This window comes from Marmota flaviventris, chromosome 9 (assembly GCF_047511675.1).
Source record: "Marmota flaviventris isolate mMarFla1 chromosome 9, mMarFla1.hap1, whole genome shotgun sequence".
Taxonomy (NCBI): domain Eukaryota; kingdom Metazoa; phylum Chordata; class Mammalia; order Rodentia; family Sciuridae; genus Marmota; species Marmota flaviventris.
The window spans coordinates 37,832,117-37,855,880 of NC_092506.1; the positions used below are offsets into that span (position 1 = coordinate 37,832,117).

The 23,764-nt window shown below is 34.3% G+C and overlaps 2 protein-coding genes across 7 annotated transcripts in view; one reads left to right on the top strand and one right to left on the bottom strand.

Moving 5' to 3' along the window:
- Ano3 (anoctamin 3) overlaps positions 1-23,764 on the bottom strand; it is a 406,718-nt gene that overhangs the window by 70,498 nt on the left and 312,456 nt on the right. For all 6 annotated transcript variants that reach the window (XM_071616326.1, XM_071616329.1, XM_071616325.1 and 3 more), the window contains 3 exons: positions 21,321-21,455; positions 15,788-15,884; positions 9,288-9,348 (listed from right to left, as the gene is read on the bottom strand). In XM_071616326.1, coding sequence (XP_071472427.1) covers positions 9,288-9,348; positions 15,788-15,884; positions 21,321-21,455 — 293 coding nt within the window. The remainder of the gene's footprint in view (positions 1-9,287; positions 9,349-15,787; positions 15,885-21,320; positions 21,456-23,764) is intronic.
- Muc15 (mucin 15, cell surface associated) lies at positions 2,980-7,965 on the top strand. Its single transcript, XM_027936574.2, has 3 exons — positions 2,980-3,670; positions 5,494-5,643; positions 7,805-7,965. The coding sequence occupies exons 1-3, from the start codon at positions 2,980-2,982 to the stop codon at positions 7,963-7,965; spliced, it is 1,002 nt and encodes a 333-aa protein (XP_027792375.2).

The window sequence follows — 23,764 nt, forward strand, 5'->3', positions numbered from 1 at the left end:
AAATGGGATTATAAACCACTCTGGTCTAAACAGTTACATTTGGAGAGACTGCTTTAAAAAGAAATGCTGGAATGAAGTTCGAAAAGGCAGTTGAGTACCAAATTCTATATTCCTTTACAATCTATACTACAAAGATGAGTACTCCTGGCTGTCTGCATCTGTGTGTTCTGCATCCATGGATTCAACCAAGAATTAATAATATTCAGAAATAAAAATGCATCTGAGTTGAGTGTGTATGGACTCTTCCTTGTCATTATTTTCCTAAATGATACAGTAACAACTGTGTACATAGTGTTTACACAGTTTTAGGAATGATAGGTTATCTGTAATCTGCAGATAATTTAAAGAATATGGGAGGATGTGTTTAGGTTATAAGCAAAAGTTTAACCATTTTATGTAAGAGACTAGAGCATCTACAGGTTGTGATATTCTCCTGGGGTCCTGGAACCAACAGCCCATGGATACTGAAGGGTGACTGCACATCCAGAGCTTGCTCAGACATGTTAGTGTTTGAATCCTAACCTCTTTGAGTCACTAGCTGTGAGTCCTTGGACAGATTATTTACATTCTTTGGATACCCTCTAATCATTTGTACATGGGAATATAAACTCATCCTTCTTGTTTGGTTGTTTTGGTGAGAATTAAATGGAAAATGTGTAAATCCTGTGATATAAGAAATGCATAGTAGTTACATATTTTCCAATTATGATAACAATATTTAGGACCTTGTACTGGGTATTATTGAAAAGTGAATAAAATATATGTAACAGAATTACCACAAATGCATGCACCTGTGTAGTCACTATCAAGACAGAGTATCCCCAGTGCACCAGGAGCCCCTGCCAAGCCCCACCTGGATGACCCTGTCTTCTCCCCATAAGTAGCCACTCTCTGACCTTAATACAGTGGTGCTCTGCCTGTTCTTGAACTGTATGTGTGGGAATTCACACAACATGCATTTTAACCTATGCATTCTGTTTGTGATATTCCCCATGTGTTGCACCAAGTGATAATTTGTGATTGTTCACCATACAAATATCCCATGATTCGCTATCCCATCTGTTACCAGTGGATACTTAGGCTGGAGACCCATAATGCTGTAATATCCTTTATATCTGCCTGCCTTCTTTTTAAGTGAACTTTTCTTAAGTCATTAGCCTAGGGCATGGAAGATATTATACATCATTAAAACCTCTGGGATTTAAAGGCACAGACTGCTTTTTAAAAGCTTTTGCAGAAAACATTCTATCAGGAGCAGAATACTTAGATTGTACCACTCTGTGTAAAATCTTTAAGTAGAAGGTGGGAGATACTTTAAAAAGATAATCAGAGGAGTGTTTAGAAGTCCCTTAGACTCTTATGAAAAATCAACAATGTTGAAAATACTGGTGAAAATTTCTGACAGAATTTTTGAGAAATGGCAGGCCATATGGGAACTAAATAATAACAGTTGCACCTCTTCTTTTTCCCTATCTCAATCAACTTGGAAGCTTTTAGTAAAAAAATGAGGTCCAATACAGAGAACACAAAATCAGTTCTAAGACTTTATTGCTGGATGAACAGCCTAATACTTTTAAACTAATAAATGTTCAAATAAAATTCTTTTAAATTTCAGCACCTAATCAGGTAAAGTCTGTGAAATTGACTTTCAGTACTGTCTCTTCAGTGTGTTTATATTTTTTTTATTTTTATTTATGCTTACATTTACTAGTTTTCATTACTAGCCACTCTGAGCCTCACGTTCATCATCTACAAAACAGACATAAGACAAGCTATTCATCTTTTCTCAAGAGATCACTATGAAGAGCAAATGAGATGACACATTTGGTAAACTTTGAAAACATTAGGACACTGCAGAGATATTATATTTGAACATTAGGCCAGATATTGTTCAGAGTGCTTTTTCTTAAAACTTGTTAGTCTTCAAAACAAATACATGAAGTCGCTTTAGATATTATAACAATGTCAAAACAATTGCATGTTATGATGATCAATTTTCACTGGTTATTGATAAAAGAAGACAAACTTTTAATAGAAACCTGACTCTAAATCACTTTCTTTTATCATCCTCTGTGCAGTCAGTGTGGCCTTTCCTCACCTAAGAAGAAGTGGGAGCTGGGACTGGGCATCAGGTCCCTGGCTTCATTGCAACTCCACCATCATCTGATGAGGTGGAATTTTCTCATATGCCCCAAACATAGTCTTCATTTATAAAATAAGGGTAAAAGAATAAAGTATATTCTGAAATTTAAAAAGCTTTTTAATTTTCCTCGACTTATAATTAAATAGGAAGAAGGACATCGTGAAGTTGAAAACATTATTAAATTAGTATTAATTTCAAATTTAAATAAGTCAAACTAGACACTAATGAAATGTATCCAGGGGAGTTTCTGACTTACTTTATAGAACTAATATATGACACATTGAGTGTGGTAAAAACTGGTAATGTCATTCTTATGAAAATATTCAAAAGTACATCTTTATAAAGAACATGTTTTCCTAAATAGGTTAAGTATTCAGTCATCTCTAAACGTCTCTATTTATAATATTCTATCAATCTTACTTAGCAGTCTGTACATAATTTTATTTACATATAGATGTATAATCACATGTGTATATCCAGGTATATGTGTTTATATTTTTTTAAATTTTTATTTATACTTCAATTTATCCGTAGCTAAATGATCTATAAAACAGGGATGTCTGGCTTGACAAAGTTTTCTCTTGTTCTTTTCTTAGAAGGAAGGAAGAATATTACATATATAATAGAGCTCAGCAACACTAGTTTAAATAAATAATTCACCTCAAAACACAATTTTTTGCAATACGACAGTCTCTTCAACATTATGTTTCTAGATTATTTTACACTTTAAAAATGTAGATCTATTAAATAACTTGGTATACTTCATTTAATAATTCAAATGATTATTATTTTCTTTCAGATTCCTCTTAATAAAACAAATATCAATGAAAGCTACAATGTTGACCTTAGCCAAAATTATGTTGATTTCAATTTTGTTTATTTTACTGCCACTTGGGAGCTATGAGGAACAAAATACAGGAAAAAACATATCACAACGCACTCCAGAAGGACTGAAAATGATGGAAAATAAGTCTATGTCTTTGCTAAGTGAAGTAAATGCAAATTCAGATAATGTAAATAGAAATGCCTCCCATTCCAAGGCAAGTAATTCCACTCTTTTGGATCCAACCAAAACCTATGGAAAAATAGATTCCAGTGGTAACGTTTCAACAGACAACTTTTCTCAAGATCCAAGACCCATATCCACATTTTCAACAATGCCACCCTTGATTCGTGGCTCTGTTTCTACATTGATCTTGAATTCACCTAAAACTAATGAAAATCTTTTGCCAGTCTCAGCTCGTCCCAGTTTTACACATGCTGTATCATCAGAAAACACGAGTTGGCCTTTGGGCAATGACACCATGAACACCCTTGACAACAGTTCCTCTACAGTTAGCATCCTCCCTCCAGCATCAACTACCAGATCTGTGACCCCCGTGGTAATGGGACCGACTGGATGGCTTACCACAACCAGTGAAAGCTTTGCTGCTTTCACACCCTACCAAGAAAACATAACTCCACAGCCCACCTTAAAATTCACCAATAATTCAAAACTTTTTTCAAATACATCAGATCCTCAAAAAGGTAAATATAAATAGATTTAATTTTCTTTTAATGTGAAAACGAATCTTCAAAACTGTCATATGCATTAGGTTGAAGGAATGTGCTATGCTAGAAAAATAGAGGAGAATGAACTAGTAAAAGTGGTTCTTACCTATGGGGGCAACCATTATATACACTGGAAACAATGAAATGGTTTTAAGGATTAATTGAACATATGCTCATTATTATCATATGGGAAGGTAAAAAGATAATGGGTTTAAAATATTATTTAGACAGGCTTAACAGAAGAAAATCCTCTTCCACTTTTACTTTGGTACCTAATGAGCATCATGTAAATGAAATTAATGATGTCACAAGAAAATTTAGTATATGGAGGTTTATATGTTTCAATTAGAAATAATGTCAAGCTTTAAAACAAAATGGGAAAGATATCTAAGATTTATAATTGAATCACTGCTTTATTTTATTCAGGTCTCACCTCATTTTTGCATGCTTGAAATTGTTTTATTTTTAAAATATGTACTGTGTGTCCCATGAACTCATTGCCTTCTATTGCACTTACTTAGAGTCTATATTAATTATGGAAAACAAAATCATATATACAAATTGATATTTGAACATTATTGTCAGAGGACAGGGCATGTTTTAACTTCTACAGTCTAGGTTTTATCACAACACTGCAATCAAATATGTAGGATATGTATAGGTACTTTCATTTTAATTGTAATTTTAACCTATCTTTTCATTTATTCACACTCCTGTATTTTAATAGAGTGACTTTTAAAATAATTTTATTTTGTATATCCAAACCAAATAGATCTACTCAGAATACTGAGTACTTACTCCTATCATTGTTCTTTTATTTAAAGAAAATGCTGTTTGCCTGCATCTCATGTTAGTAACTTAGTTTTACTGTACTCTAACATGAATGTTAATTTTTTTTTCTTTGAAAGAGGGGTTTTATCTAGAATCAGAGACCCTCTTGTATACCTACCTGAACTTCTCAAGAAGTAAAAATGAAACACAGACTAAGTGTGAGTTCCAGGAGCACTAAGAAGTCCACTGAAGACTTCTCCAAATAAGGCACTCAGTAATACATACACAGAATGATATTCGGGGCTCTTTTGTACTCCCATCTTGACATACAAGGTTGAAAGCATGTTGCCTTGGGGACTTTGTTATATTCAGAAATATACTTTTTACCTGGGATTTTGTGAATTTCATTATTATTATTATTATTATTTGTATTGGGCATTTGAACATAGAGTCTCACCCATGCTAAGCAAGTGCTTGATCAAACAGGAACCATCCCAGGTTTTCTAAAAATTCTATTTTGAGACAGGGTCTCTCTAAGTGGCCCAGGAAGGCCTCCAACATATGATCCTCCTGCCTGAGCCTCTTGAATAGCTGAAATTACAGGTATGCACCATACCTCTTGAATTATTTATAGAAAAAAATGCAAAGTTCATTTCAGCATTAAAGTCCATCAGAAATTTGGGGGTTATGGAAAGCCTAATGCAGTATTCAACAGTGTGATGAGATCTTAATAGTGAACATATGTGACATTTCTGTCCTGTTGATGTAATAAGTAACAAAACAGTTATAAATCTATAATTTAGGAGTGTTTAGTTATAGTTGAAAATTAGTAGTGTAGTTTTATCAGTAAGTATATTTGCCAATCTGTCTTTCACACACACAAACACACACACACACACACTGTCACCATTATATAATTAAAAAATATGAATAATTCTTTGGTGTATAGAAAAACCACATATCTATTTCTGCTATTTTGAATAATTATTTTCTTCTTCTTACCTGTAAATATTTTCTGTTTTCTCTAGAGAATAAAAATACAGGAGTAGTATTTGGGGCCATTTTAGGGGCGATTCTTGGTGCTTCCTTGCTTAGTCTTGTTGGCTACTTGTTGTGTGGAAAAAGGAAAATGGATTCATTTTCCCATCGGCGACTTTATGATGACAGAAATGAACCAGGTAAAAAAAAAAAAAAAACTTTCAGAATCTCACCTGGGACACAGTGGTTTTAATTAAGTAAGAACACATTGCTTAGAAGGGATGTGGATGTTAATATGACCAAAACAGAGGAAAGACTTATTCTGATCCACCTTCTGTTTTTCAAAGAACAAAACCAAATTCATTTGGTAATTTGGCACTTTCCTTCTCCTCTCTCATAGTGAATCCCATCTTTATGCATATCTATCAAGCATCAATCAAAAATAAATAAATAAGTAAATAAGTGAGTGAAAGGAAGACCAGTAAAATAGATGAAAGAGAATAGGAGGACAGAAGAAGTGAGAGAAAGAGGAGGCACAGGGTCTGAAGTGGAATAAATTAAACCCCATGCATGTAAAATTTTGTCAAAATGAACCAACTATTATGTGTAACTATAATACACTAATAAAAGAAAAAAATTCAGGAAGAAAACCAAAGTAAGGGAAATTTAAAAACTATATTGAACTGTTGCTCATTGAGTAAAAGTGGGTTTTGAATAGTAATTCCAGAATCCAAATATATGTAAAGTAGAAAAATAATGATATGATATAAAGGAAAAAGGCCAGTTTTATTTATAAGTGATTGAAAAGCCCATTCTTTGCTATTGTAAGTTCTCTTAGTGGCAAAAATTTGAAGAAAGATTGTTTAAACTTTTAGTTCTTCCAAAACTTACTCACATACAACAGCCCTCCATTAATCCTAATAAATTTCTAAAAGAGAGTAGCTCAAAGTTGCAAATTTCACATACATAAAGTCACAATATAACTTAATTCAGGAAATTTTTCAATCATAAAATAGAAAAGGCTATCATAATATTTATAAGTGAAAATATATGTACTAAAAATAAAACACTGAGCAAAATCTTAATAAAATACCAAAAAGAACAGACATGAAATCACTTTATAAGTTTGACTCATCTCTCTTAATATACTTTAAGAAAAAAAAACCTTTTTCTTATTTTCACAAGAAATTTTTCCACCAATACTTAATTGCCCAGATGAGACCCATGGCTAAAGTCTCACTGAATTTTCATGAGTTCAATTCGTATCTAATATATCACTCATATTCAGAGCCAAATACATTAATTGTTAACATATCCAATTCTGTTTATGGGTTTCTAGTAATCCACAGAAAACAACATAAAAAAGGGAAATTTTCAAAGTTAAAGCATAGGATTTCTAAGCATCTTATTTTTGTCTACTGAAGAATGCTGCCTTATCTATGTCATGAAAGAATTCAGGATATCACATTAATGCCATCAAACAGGTGTGACTGATGTATAAAGAAATAACATAGTCAGACCACCAGATTAACCTCTTTGAGATAGCTTTAAGATACCGCTCTTAAAGACCTAAGGTTGTTGAGAGGCTAGTTTTTAAATGAATGACTTAAAGAATGGGTGGGTAAGCTTATGACAGTACCTTAGAATAATTAGATTACTAATCTAATTTGTAATTATGTTGCTTTAATTCAAGCTGAATTTAAGACCTTTAGTACATGTCTAATTATTCTTTGACAATGAATTCTAGATCAATAGAAAATAATTGACTTGTTTTAAAAAAAACAAAACTCCTGGATTGGATCATCTGTCAGAAAATCCTAAATGCATGATGACTTGAATATATCAGAAAGAAATACAAGCTTTCACAGATAGTTTTCTCGATTCTTCACTTTAAATGGCTTGAGCATCAAATGTTGAGATGGTTGGTGAAATTATGGCAATGAACTTTTAATGCCCTCACTTTAAAAAATAATTTTTATATCACAAGTTAAAAAATCTGGACTTGTTGACAAGGCTTGGAACATTCAATAATGTGCATGCTTATATTTAATCATACAAGGTATCGGTGTACATTTTAGTGATCTCTTCCTTAGTTCCTTTATTTTGGGTGTACCAGCAGAACAATTTTGAAAGTAAAAATGTTTTCTTAGTCATAAAAAATGAATGTAGCATGAAAAATATCTATTTAATATTTCAAAAGTAGTATCTGAAAAGCCCACATCAAAGAGGTACCTATTCACTCAACCAGAACAATTCCTACAATCTGATAATGTAGTCAAATGCCTGAGCATGAATTTTTTTAGACTGTTGGCATAAAACAATTTTATTTTTTTATTTGTTTACTTATTTATTTATTTTTAGTTCTGCGATTAGACAATGCGCCAGAACCTTATGATGTGAGTTTTGGAAATTCTAGTTACTATAATCCAACTGTGAATGATTCATCTGTGCCAGAAAGTCGAGAAAATGCACACGATGGCATTCCCATGGATGACATTCCTCCACTCCGTACCTCAGTATGAAACTAAGACATAAAGTTGTCAGAGAGCAAGTGCTCATCTACAGCCTGGCCTTCTAAGAGACTCATCTTTCAAGAGTTTATGCAAGATCACTGTCCCGTGGACGGTGCAGGAAGAACTGTAAAAGCATGGGACTAGTAGCAGAAACACAGAGGGAATAAAACATCAAAAAGGTTTCCTTTCCTACAACATTTTGTTGGACTGACACATCTATTACATAACTATCATTTATATTTTGTCCATTTTTTCCTTAGTGGGAAGTATCTGTGGAATCAAACTAAACAATATCACTCCTTGATAGTACTCCTTGATAATTTAATAATAAAAATCCTTCAACAAAAATTGGAAACCAAAACTATATTTTCACTTTTTTTTTTTTTAACAAACACCAATGGAGTTGAATCTTTATTGTTCCACAGGCAACTGTGGGGCTCTAAATCAGGATTAGCATTTTGTTCAAAGAATGTCGAGAATAAATATTTGTATTTAATTTCATCTTAGAGTGAGAAAAACGATATAGCTTGCAGTGTCCCCTCACCCCCCACTGCGGGGTATAAAAGCAGTAACACTAAAAGATGTGGTCTACTACATTCTACTTCTCTGCATGAGCATGAGCAAAGTCAGTTTCTGGAACTGCTACCTTGACAATGAGCATCCAGAAGACCCATGGTAGGAAAAAGGATCTGAACCAGGAACGTGACAGCTCTTCTAAATTTGTCAATGTTTGGGACATTCTTTAGATTTCAATTAATGGGGTGACTTAAAAACTCAATGAGGAATATGGTGAAAAAAAGATAGCCAAAGAATATATGTGCATATGATTTGTACAGTTTTTGGAGTTGCTAGTCAGGTGAAGGGTTTATTATATATTATACCTTATTGTTTAATCACGTATGGAGTAGAGTCTGCATCTCTAAATGTATAAAGCATAAGGTAAAGAAAAAAAAAAGATGAATGGGAATATTAAGCAAACACAAGCTTCCAGAACATCACTTTCACAAGTAATATTACCAGGAAGTTAATTTGTTTTCTAGTTTGTTTCAGTTTATTTTAAATTATCATCTGCTTTTGGCAAGAAAAAGTATATCCTTTGATATAGAAAAAATTAGTCTTTAGGGAATAGAGGGTTAGATCAAGAGTTAAATTCCCAAAGAAAAAGTGAATGTATGAAGAGAACAAACAAAGCATGTACCAGCATACACTATTGTTGAATTGATACATGGTGACCGTGTGTGTGCGCGCGTGTGTGTGTGCATGTGTGTAGAAATAAAGCAATAGTCTTAGAAAATAAAACTGGAACATAGGTAATGAAAACATATACTTACCCCATATTGCCATAAATATAGCAAAGAAGACTGTCCCTCCATTATCAAACAAATATGTCACCTTAATGGGAGAAAAACCCAAAAATATTAATCATACTACTGATCGTAATAATCTGGTGACTACTATTTGAATGCAGGCAATATGATTTTTTCCCAAATAAAATCACAGTATTTTTCACAGTTTGTGAATGTATTATAAAAGAGCCTTTCATGGGTTCTGCAAGAGTTTTATGTAATTTTCTCATAGGAAGAAGTGAGAGAGCAACGTTTTCCTCTTTTCTTCTCTTGTCTCTTAGAACACGACCTGCTCTTCTGGTTAGAAGCATTTCTAGCACCACGAGGAAGCATCTGTGGGACACAGATAGTCAAACTACCATGTGGGATGTAAGAACTTAGCTTTTCAGATAACCTAGATGCACTTCCTATTAGCACAACTTCCACAAATGGGGAAGCTGCCAATTGCAGAATTCTGCCAGTGAGCTAACACTTCCAAAGGAAAGGCATCATGGTAGTATCACTCTCCTGCTTTCAGAACATGCCCTGCCAGAGAAACTTTTAACATGTAATAAATCTACTCTGAGGCTGTTTTAAGAAGATTCCATGAATCATCAGTTATGATAGAGTTCAAATGTTTTTCAATCAGATATCACCTGAAGTTGGGTAAAGAACAAGGTACAGTTATGTGATGTCATTGAATACAACATAATCCTTGAGGTTTTAAGAACTGTTTGATTTAATAAAATTCAAATTTAAAATACTCAAGTTACCTTGTTTTTGCTTGTATAATATGATCACTATATTTATAAACTGGTGTGTGAGGTTAAATTAATATAGCCAAAGACATAAATGCTTTTCATACCCATAGCTATTGTAGTAGCTACAACAGTTCTGCCTTATCGGTGGGGATTATTCCAAGTCCCTCAGTCGATGCCTGAAACTAATGATAGTACCAAACACTGTGTGTACTGTTTTTCCTAAACATACATAACTATGATAAAGCTTAATATATAAATTAGGCACTTTATGAGATTAATAACAGAAAAAAGAATATAATGATATAGAAAAGTTATGTGAATGTGGCTTCTCTCTCAATATATGTTATTTAATTATACTCATCCTGCTTCTTGTGGTGATATGACACAATGTCTATGTGTTCAGATGAAGTGAGGTGGATAATTTTAGGCTATGATGTTAGTTACTTGAACATAAGACCATGATACCATGACTATTGTTCTGGTACCTGTGATGGCTACTAAATGATTAATTGGTGGGTAGCAAATACTGCATGGATATGATGAATAGATGGATGATTCACATCCTACGAGGGACAGAGTAGGACTGCACAAGGTTTAATAATACTCAAAATGGCATGCAATATAAAACTTATGAATTGTTCACTTCTGACATTTTCTGTTTAGTATTTTCAGAGCACAGCAGTCCAGAGGTAAATGAACTTATGTAAAGTGAAACTGTAGGTAAAGGGGTGGCCATTGTATAGAGAAAACAGGAGTTTTGTCTTCAAGACAGCATGAGGCCAATTTGGGCTTTAAATTATTTTAAGACAAACCTGATTAGAATGAAATCCTTTTTGCTCAGTTTAAAGTCCAGAAGGTGCTCAATGAGACATTAAAAAAAAAAAAAAAAACTAATGTGCATTTTAATTATAACCTCTGGAACACACAATATGCAAAACAGGTAAATATAAGATGTATTTTTCTATAATGTAGCATTATTAAAAATACCATCATAAAAAGATGTGTTCCTTTTAAAGGTTTGTAGATAGGTGCAAAATACTCTGCATGTCTCTAAAATTCTGAGAGTTAAGACTTGGAATTTCTAAAAATATTCTAAGGGTTGGTTTTTAAAAAAAATTTTAGCATACATTATGTACAGTAGAGAAAAGGATCATAAAAGATTCTCCTACAGAGCTTAAAAAATTACACCCAGCAGGGGAATCCAGCTCTTTTTTTTGTTTCCAGAAGCATCCCACAGAGACACCTGAGGCTTCTGAGCAGCTGAACAGCTGTCTATTTTCTCTTATAAACAGACTGAGTACAGGAAACAGCCTCTTAGAAAGTTAGAACAGAGGCTTTACATACAGGCACTTAAAGGTCACTAAAAATAGCAGTTCTTTCCTGCTTCAGAATAGAAAGCCACAGTTAATAAAAATTGTATTGTATGGGCATGATTTGTTATAGCTTATGAAGTGTTTTTTTTTTTTTTTTTTTTTTTTTTTTGAGAACAATTTTTTTCTTGCTAGGTTCACTAATAAATATTTCACGCATTATTTAATAAATTTAAACATTAACCTTTAGAAACATGTGCATCTAATACAGTGGGTATACAGAAATTATTCATATGATGTGGGGTTACATACATGTAATGGGAAATGAAGCTAGTATGGGAATGGGGGAAAACTTAAAACTGCTCTCAGGAGAAGCCTGACAGTTTAAAATCATTGTTAGGTTTATCAACCTATTGCTGATGGAATACATTATGATTTAGGAGACCACAGAGACAAGAAGAACAGTTAGAAAGCTCTGATCATAGCTTGAGTTGCTAAGTGCTTCACTTTGGATGCTGATTAAAGAGCTGCTGAATGAAAATGAAGGAGGGGAAAAGAGAAGAGTCACATACACCAGAGATAACTCAAAGGCAGGTAACTGGCAGGAGAGTGAAGTGAGAAGGGGCATCACTGAAGCCCACTAGACCAAGAGTAAGAATCTCCTGGGCAGTGTCAACCCTGGAGATCAAGGAGATGCCCAGAGCCTGGAGGGCAGAGATCAAGTCTGGAATTCAGCTTGCTCACTTCCTCAGTCCTCAACTCTCAGACTGTACAAAATCTGCTTCATCTATGTTGACGGGAGCTGGACACTAGCTCCATCAGACATGGAAGCTTGAACAGTCCATCCCTTTAATAGCTTTGAAAACCGTGGTCCTCACAATCAGAACCATCAACAGGCTTGTTCAAAAGTAGGTTTGTAGGCCTCAGCCTTGAATAACTGACTCTAAATATCAGGATGTAGCTCCCAGAAATCTCATTTATAATAAATGTTCAGGTGGTTCTGGTATATGATCTTACACAGACTCTTCCACGAAGTCTCTTAAAGAAACACCTTTTCATCTGTTTCTTTTGAGTCTTGACATCAGTGAACAACCTGAGTCTCATTAGATATTGAAGAAGTTTTTGTTAAACAAGTAAAAATAAAATAAAACTAGAAAATAACTACTAGGTATGATACTAACCCCAAAGGCTGAGTCATTTTTAGAATTACAAAAGAAAATATTTAATATGTTCTATTTAATTATTTCACTATGAGAAATCCTAGCACCATGTCATTTGATAGTGCATTATCCATACTTCTATGAATGTATGCATATTAAAGTTACTTAATTGGCAAAGTTTTTAGCTCACATATTTTAAGTGTTAAAAATAAAAAGTCATCAAAAGAAATGTTAATGTACTCAATTGTGAATTCTGTTATATGGTAGGACCAATTTTTTTTTTTCATGCAAAATTATTCCTTGAATCCTAAGGGAATGTGCACACATGTGCTCTTCATAAAAATGTGGCAATGTGATTCCCTATTAGTTGACACAAGTAGTGATGTGTTCCATAAGAAACTGAATTTACAAGTTCCTAAATCATGTGGTTAGGCCATCATGTGACTACATAAACCTAGATTGGCTGGCTTGTTTCTTTAGTAAAACTCTGCTCCCTTATCTTTGACTTTGCCCATTAAGTAAATTCTAGTGTAGCAATTTATATATCCAAGTATATACAATGATATAAAAATGTTTATTTTCATCCAATGAAAGAAGAATGATTTCCATTTTTAAGTTTTTATCAGTACATTATACCTATAATGTACTGATGAAATTATGTAATAATTATGTATAACTATTATACATAATAGCAGTGTCCATTTTAACATAATCATACATACATGGAGTATAATTTGCTCCACTTCATCCCTTAGTACTACTGCCCCTTTTCCTCCTTCCTCCCTCTCCCTGTTACTTTCCTCTACTGGTCTTCTCTCTATTTATAGTTTCTTTAAATTAGTGGTTTGTACATACAAATAACAGTGAAATTCACTTGGTATATTCATATATGTACATAGCATAATTCGGTCAGTTTCATCCTGCTGTTCCTCTCTTTTCCTGTCCCTCTTCCCTCCCTTTCAATCCCCTTCCTCCCAACTTATGTCTCGTCTATATTGATGGGATTCCCTCCCTACAACTCTTTTTTTTTTTTAATTTTCTACATATGAGAGAAAACATTCAAGTCTTAATTTTATGAGTCTGGCTTATTTCACTTAGCTTGTTGTTCTTCAATCTAATGCCATGATTTCTTTCTTTTTTATGGCTAAGTAACTCCATTATGGCTAAGTAAAACTCCATTTTTTTTGTATGCGTGTCTGTGTGCGTAAATGTGTGTATGTATGTGTGTCTGTGTGTGTATGGGCACTTCTTATTCTTGTTCTAGTATGTATGAATGTGTGTGTGTGAAATACATTTTCTTCATCCATTTATCAGTTGACGGGCATTTGGCCTGGTTTCATAACTTGGCTATTATGAATTTCACTGCCATAAACATTGATGTGACTTTACCATTATAGTATGCTGATTTTAGTTCTTTGTGGTAAATACCAAGGAGTAATAAAGCTGGGTAATGTGATGATTCAATTCTTAGTCTTTTGAGGAATATTCCTACTGCTTCCCAGAATGGTTGTGCTAACATTTGCAGTCCCACCGACATTGTATAAGTGCACCCTTTTCCCCATCTCCTCACCATCATTTATTATTATTGTATTCTTGATGATTGCCATTCTAACTGTGGTGAGATGAAATATCAACGTAGTTTTCATTTACATTTCCCTGATTGCTTGAGATGCTGAATACCTTTTCACATATTTGTTGGCCATTTGATCTTCTTCTTTTGAGAAGTGGCTGTTGAGCTTTTTTTTGCCTGTCTGGTTTTAAAGTCTAAACCAAATAGCTATATTTTATCTTGCTCAGAAAAACAAATACAAGATGTATTCAGTATTTCATTCAGGTGGGTTTTATTTCCTGTATGGTTGCAATAAGGCAATATTCTCCTCTGCAAGTTAACTTTCATCTTCATTTGAAGTTTATAAGTGAATTCTTTCCAAGTTTTGCCTATCCTTGTGCACACTCCTTTCTATTCAGAAAAGAAGGAGTATTTACTGTACAATAGCACCTAGATTTAGTATCTCCTTGGATAGATGCCTCACTTTATCACTCTGCCATATGTGAATGTCTCATGTCTTTACTGTTCACATCGCTCCAGTGTGTTCTATAGTCTATCTCAGATATTTTATCATAGTTATAGAAAACAGACTAATGCAAAGGTTGAATGTATACTATCATGTGATTCAACTCTCCCACTCCTAGGTATTTACCCAAAAGAAATAATAACATTTGTCTGTAGAAATACTTGAACATAAATCTTTATAGCAGCTTTACTTAAAATAGGCAACAACTTGAAACAACCCAAATTTCATTAGTAGGTAAATGAACAAACAAACTCTGATATAGATACAATGGAATAATATCCAGCAATAAAAAGGAATAACCTATTGATGAATACTAAAACATGGATGAATTTCAAAATAAGTATGTTCTGCCAAAGAAGTCAGAAAAGTTACATACCATATGATTCTAAGAGTCTAGGAAATATAAAGGTATTTATAATGACACAAAGGTGTTGGTTGCAGAAGCACTGGCATAGGTTCAGGGGAAAATGTGGGGCACAGATTGCAGTGAGAACACTGTGAGGAAACTTTGAAGGTGATATATTCATTATCCTGATTGTGGTGTATTTTTTTTTTTTTGACCTGCATTTCACAGGTACATACACATCATCAATTTCCATACTTCAAATATGTATATTTTACTTTGTTGATTATATTTTAATACAACTGTTGTAGACATAAAAAATAATTGTAAAAGCCAATGTTTTTAAAATTTGTATGAACATTGTTATAACTGGGGAAATCTTAGAAAATGATGATATCTGGGTTTTAAATCCAAAGATTTGTTTTAATTGCTGAGGTCTAGGGGTTTTTAAAGTATTTTTAAAATCCTTCAGGTGATTCTAATAGACAGCAGTTTGGAAATTTGGGGTATGCTATTTCATTTTCTCTGTATAATTAGAAGTATTTTATCTTCATGAGTTTTTGTGGAAGAATCAAATTTAATCATCAGCAATAAAAATAATTGTTCTTCTCCTACAAGACCTAAACATAATTTCAAGGGGAAATTTGTGTCTGTGGGGGAAACTATTGGCTATAAAAACAAAGGAATACAAAGATATTCAACTCAAGGTCTACTCTTTGGAATTTCAGCAGATTGACTTTGTTTCCGGTATCAAAGGCTATTAGAATGCTTGGGAATAGTAAATTGGGTTAAAAAAAATAGGATCCTCTACTTAGACAAAGCAAGACTCAGGAGAGGATGTGAAGATGCACACTCACCTTGGCATAGATGCAGCTGTCATTGAGTCTCTGCAAGGAACAATTCTTATCACACAGAGGGCACATGAAGACTTCGGTGGCTTTACAAATCTCCTGGCTTGAGAAATCAAAGAAAATAAAAACATGAAAGTCACTCAGCTCTTGCAGCAAACTTTGGTGGTGAGGCCGAGAAATAGAAATAATATAGAGTGGGGAGCAGGAGAAGAAGCAGTTATGGTTTCAACTTATGGATGAGGATATTTGTGATATAGTATTTTTTGTTCACTTCTTTGTTCTCTGTTGAGATATTGTGATGATAATGGGTCATGGTTTGCATTTATGTGACACTTATGGGGCTTTTTATTACTATAAAGGCACTTTGATATATGATCTTGTGGCATTCAGGTTAATCTTGTGTACAGGTGAGTTTTAACCAAGTTCACATGCTTGGAAGTGGATAAGCTGGAATGAAACCTAACTAGTCTGACTTCTCAAGCTCAGGGTTCATACAATTTATAGTACACACTGCAGTGCATATCATTGGTGCAGAATATTCAGCGGAAACTGAAGGAGTTGATCTTTTTGAACATGGCACCTTGACATACATAGTAATGGCGATATGACGTAGATTCTACTACTTAAATATATGCTCAACTAGGATGTAACTTTATGACATTTATCTCACCAGCTTTATGCTCACTACCTTTTTAAAACCTCAGCATACATTATAGATGGCTTTGTGACAGCAGGGAATCAATAACAGTTTCTGAAAAGCCTTACAGACTTAAGAGCTCAAAACAACCTATTTTGAGGACACTACGTGTCTTTATCTGTCATACATGACCCTTTCTAATTTTTTTATCTCCCGTTAAATTTTATTAAAATAAATCTACTCTGGAGAGTTTATAAGAAGCTTAAAGACTTTAGAAAATATGTATGTTAATGCAATTGTTAACACAAGTTTAATTGACAATGTTTGTAGCAAGATTTGCTGTTTTAAAAAGTATATATATAAAAGCAAAAAAAAAAAAAAGAAGAATGTGTGTGAATTTCAATGCGGGATATACAGAACTTCAAACCAAAGTAAGAATACAAGATAATAACACCAGACAGTGGTATAATATTTTATAGTGGTAAAAGGTAGACTTAGGTCTGCTACATTGCCTAGTCCTCACCCACATCACAGGTAATGGAAATTATGTCCTCTAAGGAGAAGACACCAAGGCTCAATTTAAAAGACTTGCTCAAGTTACAGAGCTAGCAAAAGGCAATTTGAGGAGCTGACTTCAGGCCTTTTTTTTTTAGTTATAGATCCAGTTTGCAATCAACTTTAACATAGATAAAAAGGAATACATTTGTTTTATGTTAAAATTAATTTTTCTATCAATAATTTACTAATGGTGATGATGACAGAATCAATTTTATATATACTACTCTCAATTTTACACCTCCCATCGTATTAGTAATCAGATGTCTGTAGAAAGGAAACCTACAAATCATGCATTTTAAAAATCTAAAAGAAAGAGAAGATTGTATCTCCTTGTAGCAAAATTATTAAATTTTAGAAATGAGAAGAATCAACATTTCTTGAAGTAATTTTTCAGTAAAATGTGCTTATTATCATAATTTACCTTGTTACACAAATGCCACCATTTGTCTTGCATTGGAATCCCATCAGAATAGGTATTCAAGTTGGTTTATACTACGTCATCTTGTCCACTTTCCTTACTTTTTAGACTAAAATAAGGGATTTGCGCCTATCCCAATTTGTTTGATTTTATTTAACCACTAGCGGGAGGGACAGGTCCCTATCATGAGTGGTTTTTAGTTTCTTTTGCAGGGCTTGACACACTACCACTGGAGTTGTAGTTTACTTTGGTTTTAGATTTGTTGCTGTATATGTATCTATCAGTAGCTGATCCCAAAGAATAATTACTACCTATTAAAGATAGTGAAATCAAGGAGCAATATGTCTAATCAGGGGTGAATATGGGGGCCCACGCTCTCCAGGAGCCTGATGCTTCCTGTGACTCAGCTAACATGACAAAGCACAGAATAGGAAATTTCTGCTCGATTTGTACATTTTTGGAGAAGAGTATAAAAATAAGTATGAGGAAGAAGAGTGTGGCAGCATGGATAAAGCATTGACTTTAAAGTCAAATATAATCATCAGGGAAATCCAAGTTAAACCACAGTGAGTTTACCTTATTCCTACAAGAATTGTTCTTATATTTATTCTTTTTTTTTTTTTTTTGGAGGTTGCTTGCTGGGAATCAAATGTAGGCTTTTGTGCATGCTGGGCAAGCAGTGTACCACTGAACTACACCTCCTGCCTAGATTGCTATTATATTTTTTTAATTACACGAAAAATAAATGTTGGTAAGGACATGGAGAAGCTGAATCCCTTGTACACTGTAGGAATCTAAAAGGATGCACTGCTATGGAGGCAGTGTTGATGTCCCTCAGAAGGTTAAAAACAGAGTTACATATGATCTATCCTTTCCACTTCTAGAAATATTTACAAAAGAAATGAATTCAGGATTTTGAAGAGCTATGGTGCTCTTTTTTTACTATTAAAAATTCCAAAGAGATAGAAATAAACCTAATTTATATTATTTCATCAGTGGATAAAGAAAATATGACATATAAGTACAGTGGAATATTATTTAGCTGTATAAAATGAAAGAAAATTCTGTCTTATATGACATAATGGATCAACCTTGAGGACATTATGCTAAGTGAAATGAACCACTCACAGAAGGAAACACACTGCATGATGCCACTTACATGGGGCATCTAAAAGAGTCAAACATACAAAACGGAAGAGTATATTTGTGATTTACCAAGGGTGTTGGTGGAAAGGAGGAGGGAGCCCGTGCTCAATGGGTATAAAATTTCAGTTACACAGGATGAGTAAGTTGTAGATATCTTCTGTACAGCATTGCACGTAAACTGCCTTGTGTGGTTAAAATTTTGTTAAGAGAGTAGATTTCACATTAAATGTTCTCACCATGTTGTTTTGTTTTAAATATCAGTCATAGGCTTGAAACTTAACTGTGCCCTTCACGGACATATTTCCCTGACCAAATCACCTACTTCCCTGAGGTGCATTTGTCTCCACACAAGGTTATTATCTGACTGGGATACTAGTTACAGGATTTTGATATTCTACCTGGCATATCCCAGGTGGTTCATAAAAGGAAGAACCCCTTATTGCTAAGGTTAGCCTCAGGAGAGGGCTTGAGGATATCTTTCAGAAGCAAAAGCTTTTGTAAGACTGGTAAATACTGAGGGCCACATAGTTTTTAGATAAATTCTAATGCTAACGAAGCAGGAATGGACTAGAAAATTGGGATTTCCACTCTCTGACCTGTCCTGAAACTCAGGTCCCTAAGATGCATGTCACAGGTACCTGCTTGTTGACTCTTAAAATCCTATAAAATGTTCTCACCCGGGCACAAAAATGAATATATTTGGCTTTGTAAAGCAAGTGTAAATATGTATGGATACATACAGTGATCTAAAACTGATTGTTATGTGCTCCCACAAATAACTACAGGGCAATTAAGAAATATAACTTTAATTTAGTTGTCATATCTGGTAGGATCACAATAAGTAGTCCCATACCTACAGCTTTTCAACATTTTGCTACCTTGAACTAGAGAGAGAGAGAGAGAGAGAGAGCTTCATAAAATAATATGAACATGAATCAACACAAAATAAAATCTAGCCCCCTCCCCACCCCCACCATGATAACGCCTACGACTCAACCACTTCTGCCACCTTGAATGGAAAATTTCGGTCCCAAAATGTTGAAAGTCAAGATATTCAGTGCTGCGTATCTTGGTTGAGAATAGAAAGTCTGACAGGATCTTAATTATAGTGTGACAGGAGTAGCAGTAATATAATACCATAGAGTGCAGAATAAAAGATTTTTCTAGCACCTTTTAAAACACTTTTTGTATCAAAGGTTAAGGCATACTTATTTCATACAAAAGAAGCCTAATTTACTCCTTTGGTACATAAATCAATAGGAACACTAAATCTATTCCTTTCATTCCTTTGGATCATTTTCAGCTTCCTGGGGGTGGAAGGAAAAGTCTATATTTCATGGCAAAACTTTGTGGATATGTTCTACGGGAACCAACAGGAGCAGCAGCTAGGGAAGAGTCTTCTTCCATGTTTGTTAATTCATTGTAAAAGAGGGCTTTACCTTTTAAGATAATGTAACTCACACTATCTCCCCTGAGTCTCATCAGCACTCAGGGAAAAGCCCAATAGGGGAAGAGTAAAGGGAGATATTCACAGAGGGCAGAAGTTTGTTCTTGAACATGCCACTTTCCACAGGGAGAATGATTTACAAAACTCTGAAGCTCATGAGCAGAAGTTATCTCTTTGTTTGCATGCTTATTATCACTTGGCTTCATAAAGAACAAAAAGGGGACTCTGGGCTCTGGGACATCAAATCAAGTAACTTGGTTACTGAATAGGATTCCACTCTAGGACAAGAAAGAGAACTTGTTTTTAGGCAATATGGTTCCACATAGGCAAATGCAAACATGTACATATCACATTTTTTAAAGGGAATTCAGGGAAACTAATTTTTAGGATCTTCTGAAGAATGTCACACTAACAGCTGTCCTGATTACTGCTGGGTAGGAAGGCTATGGTTGAAATACGCACCGAACAGAAGAACAAAGTGTTGAACTTTAAAAGAGAGGGGAGAGCTTCTTTATGTTTTAATATAAAGTTGAATTTGATAATATCCTTGTGAAATATATTAAACTGAACACACTGCCAAGAGGATTCTTTAATCCTAATGTGACTCCTGTCTCTGGTGAGTAATAATTTAGTATTTCTAGGAATAATGTATTCCTATTTCTAAATCTTGAGTCACCGCGGATTGAACAAAAGAATCACCTTTCTGATGTTATGTTTCACTTCTGTCAAATCCTGTTTTGCTACTATTTTTAGAATGGTATGTGGGATATACTTGAAAGTGAAATCTGGCATCAAGATTAGCAGTCTTGGAACTTATCTAGGAGAAATTTACTTAAAAAACATCAAAATGATCTTTTAATCATGCTTTTCTCCTATTTAAAAAAAAAACTGGCATGGTGGTATATGATGGTTAATACCAACTGCTTGGGAGACTGAGGCAAGAGGATTATAAGCTGAGGCCAGCCTGGCAAATTAACTTTAAGCCTGACTCAAATAACAAATAAAAATAGCTGGGGATGTGTAGCTCAGTGGTTGATTATCCTTGGCTTGCAGTTGAAAGGCTCTGGGCTTATTCCCCAGTACTGAGAAAACAAATACTCAATTGAAACAAACAAGAAAAAAAAAAAAAAAAAAAAATATATATATATATATATATATATATATATATATATATATATATACACACACACATACATACACATACACATACACAGCAAATAAATAATAAAATTGTAGTATTATTACTGTTTTTTTCTGCTCAGCCATTATCCTTAAGTTTTTGTCCACTCAGAAGACAGGCCCAACACCTTTTATAAATCTCTTTACAGCTTACCTTACTTGACTTTCATTCATTGTAATCAATCCATAGAAGAACACACACAAGCCAACCACTGCTGCAGGAATCAGCATGCCAGTGTACCACCCCAGCCAAGCAAAGTACAGCCCAATCTTCTCACCGAAGTACAGCCTGCACGAGAAAGCACATCATTAGCTTGAGTTAAGGTGTCCTAAATGACCTTACAAATACTGATGTCACAACTAGTCAGAAAAATTAGACGGAAACTTGAGGCTAGCAGCTCAATTCCCCTTCAGTTCTATCTGAGGTATCCAACAATCCTGTTCCTTACTTAATTTTATAATGGTGATGTCATTTACTTTTAAACACTATAGGGCAATGATAGTGGTGATTTTGTCAAGTGTATCTATTTCTGTGTGAAATTTCTTAATATGCTATTAGGACTTTCTATATTCCAATTCTTCTTTCTTTGTTCTCCCAGGAGCATCCCGTTAAGTCTCCACATCACAGATCTAGGCTAAATCATATTGCATTTTGGGCAAATTAGAAAAAACTCTCCTCTCAGTGGATGCTGACAGGCTAGATTTCCATGTCAATCGGCATCCTCAGTCAGTATCCTTATGCTGAACATGATCTACATCATTATGTCATCTCCTCCCCCCAAAAACTCAACTCTGCAGTTTCCAAAGAACACAGCAATGCCCTTGATTGATGTTGTTCCCCATTTGTGGAACACTTAAACAACTATCAACTTCTTCCCTGTCAACCTGCACTGGTCCTTCACTTAATATTGCTTCTTCCAGGAAGCCTTCCCTGAACTCCCGCTCTAATCTTTATTTAGAGGTCCCTGCTCTTGTTTCTACAGACCTTCATTCATGCTTCAGTGTCCTAAGAATATAACACCTTAAGGCAACTACCTGCCAATCTTGAGTTTCCTTCCTCTCTATGAGACTCTAGGCTACTGTAAGCCTGTGTTTGCTTCACTAGTAGCCATCATAAAAAGACAGAAAGAAGCTAAGAGAATGAGTGCATTTTATTGTCTTCAGCTGATGAGCATAGCTTCTATAGAATAGCAAATGAACAAGGAGATTGCAATACCTACTCAGCTGTTATTTCTCCAACTTGTCTACTTGCAACATTCACTGTCATACAGTTGATAAAGTTCTGGTACAAACAGTAAGAATTTTCTAACTTCTCTCCTACTGTTAGGTTCCCCATCCTCTAAAGATTGTTACTTGTTACTTAACACACAGGTTGTTCTAGCTTTAGATTTTGTTGTTTGTTTGATTTGGCACTGGGGATTGAATGCAGGTGTGCTTTACCACAGAGCTATACTCTCAGGTCCGTTCCCCAACCTCCTTTTTAATTTTGAGATGGGGTCTAGCTAAGTTAATGAGTCTGACTTTGAACTTACTATCCTCCTGCCTTCACCTCCTGAGTCCCTAGGACTCCAGGCGTGCAAACTACCACACTTGGCTATAATTCTAAAGATTGTATTTCACAGTTGACTTGGGAATATTGTACCAGGCAGACATTCTTGCTTGGAAAAACAAAATCACTTGTCATTTTTCCTTCACAAGGCTTCTCTTTCTGAGAACTATTCTTTCTACTTTATTCTCTGAAATGTACCAATTAAGTTTTGTATATATTTCACTATGTACAGACTGAACTCTTCTTTCATTAAGCATCATTGACCCAATTTTTTCTCTTTTATTTATTTCACCTAGAAAACACCAGTTATAGTTTGTTCACTTCTTTTGCCATGGTAAAGTTCTGGTACAGTTGAAACTGAACTGGATTGAAACTGAAGAGATATTCACAAGTTTTGCAATGAAGCCACATGTTCCCTATGCTGGTGTTTCTCAGTGGGTAGAGCCAGGGTTTGGATGAAGCTGTTTCCTTACTGAAGTCATAGCTTTTACCATCAACCCACCTCCTATGGTTGGAGATTCTGACAGGTTCTTCCAGTTGCTTCCTTCTTTTGGTCCTTTAGACTTAAATTTGATAATAGCTTCAAGCATTTACCAGTCCCTGAGAGCCTCATCGCCATTAACATTCTATATATAGATTTTTTTTTCATGAAACTCATTCTTTAAGTATCCCTTTCAGTGTTTTTATCAGTTTCCTTATTCTTGATATTTGTATTTTACAAATAACTCAAAATATCAACATGTATAACTTAATATGAATGCTAATGTTTCTTTAATTTTCTAAATATTTATAGCTAGCCTGGGACTTACGTTATTCTTAGTATATAGATCATGACTTCAAAAAGTTAAGAATAAATCATTGTGTACCAAAATAAATTAGATAAATAGTGAATATAGCAAGTTGAGGGCATCTAATTCAAGTTGATAACAGTAAGCCACTAGAACATACTTCCTGGAATAGAATAAACGATACATTTTTGTTGAAAGATAAATATAGCGGGGCCTCCATATACTTTGGTTCTACTTTCAAGAATTCAATCAACCAAAGTT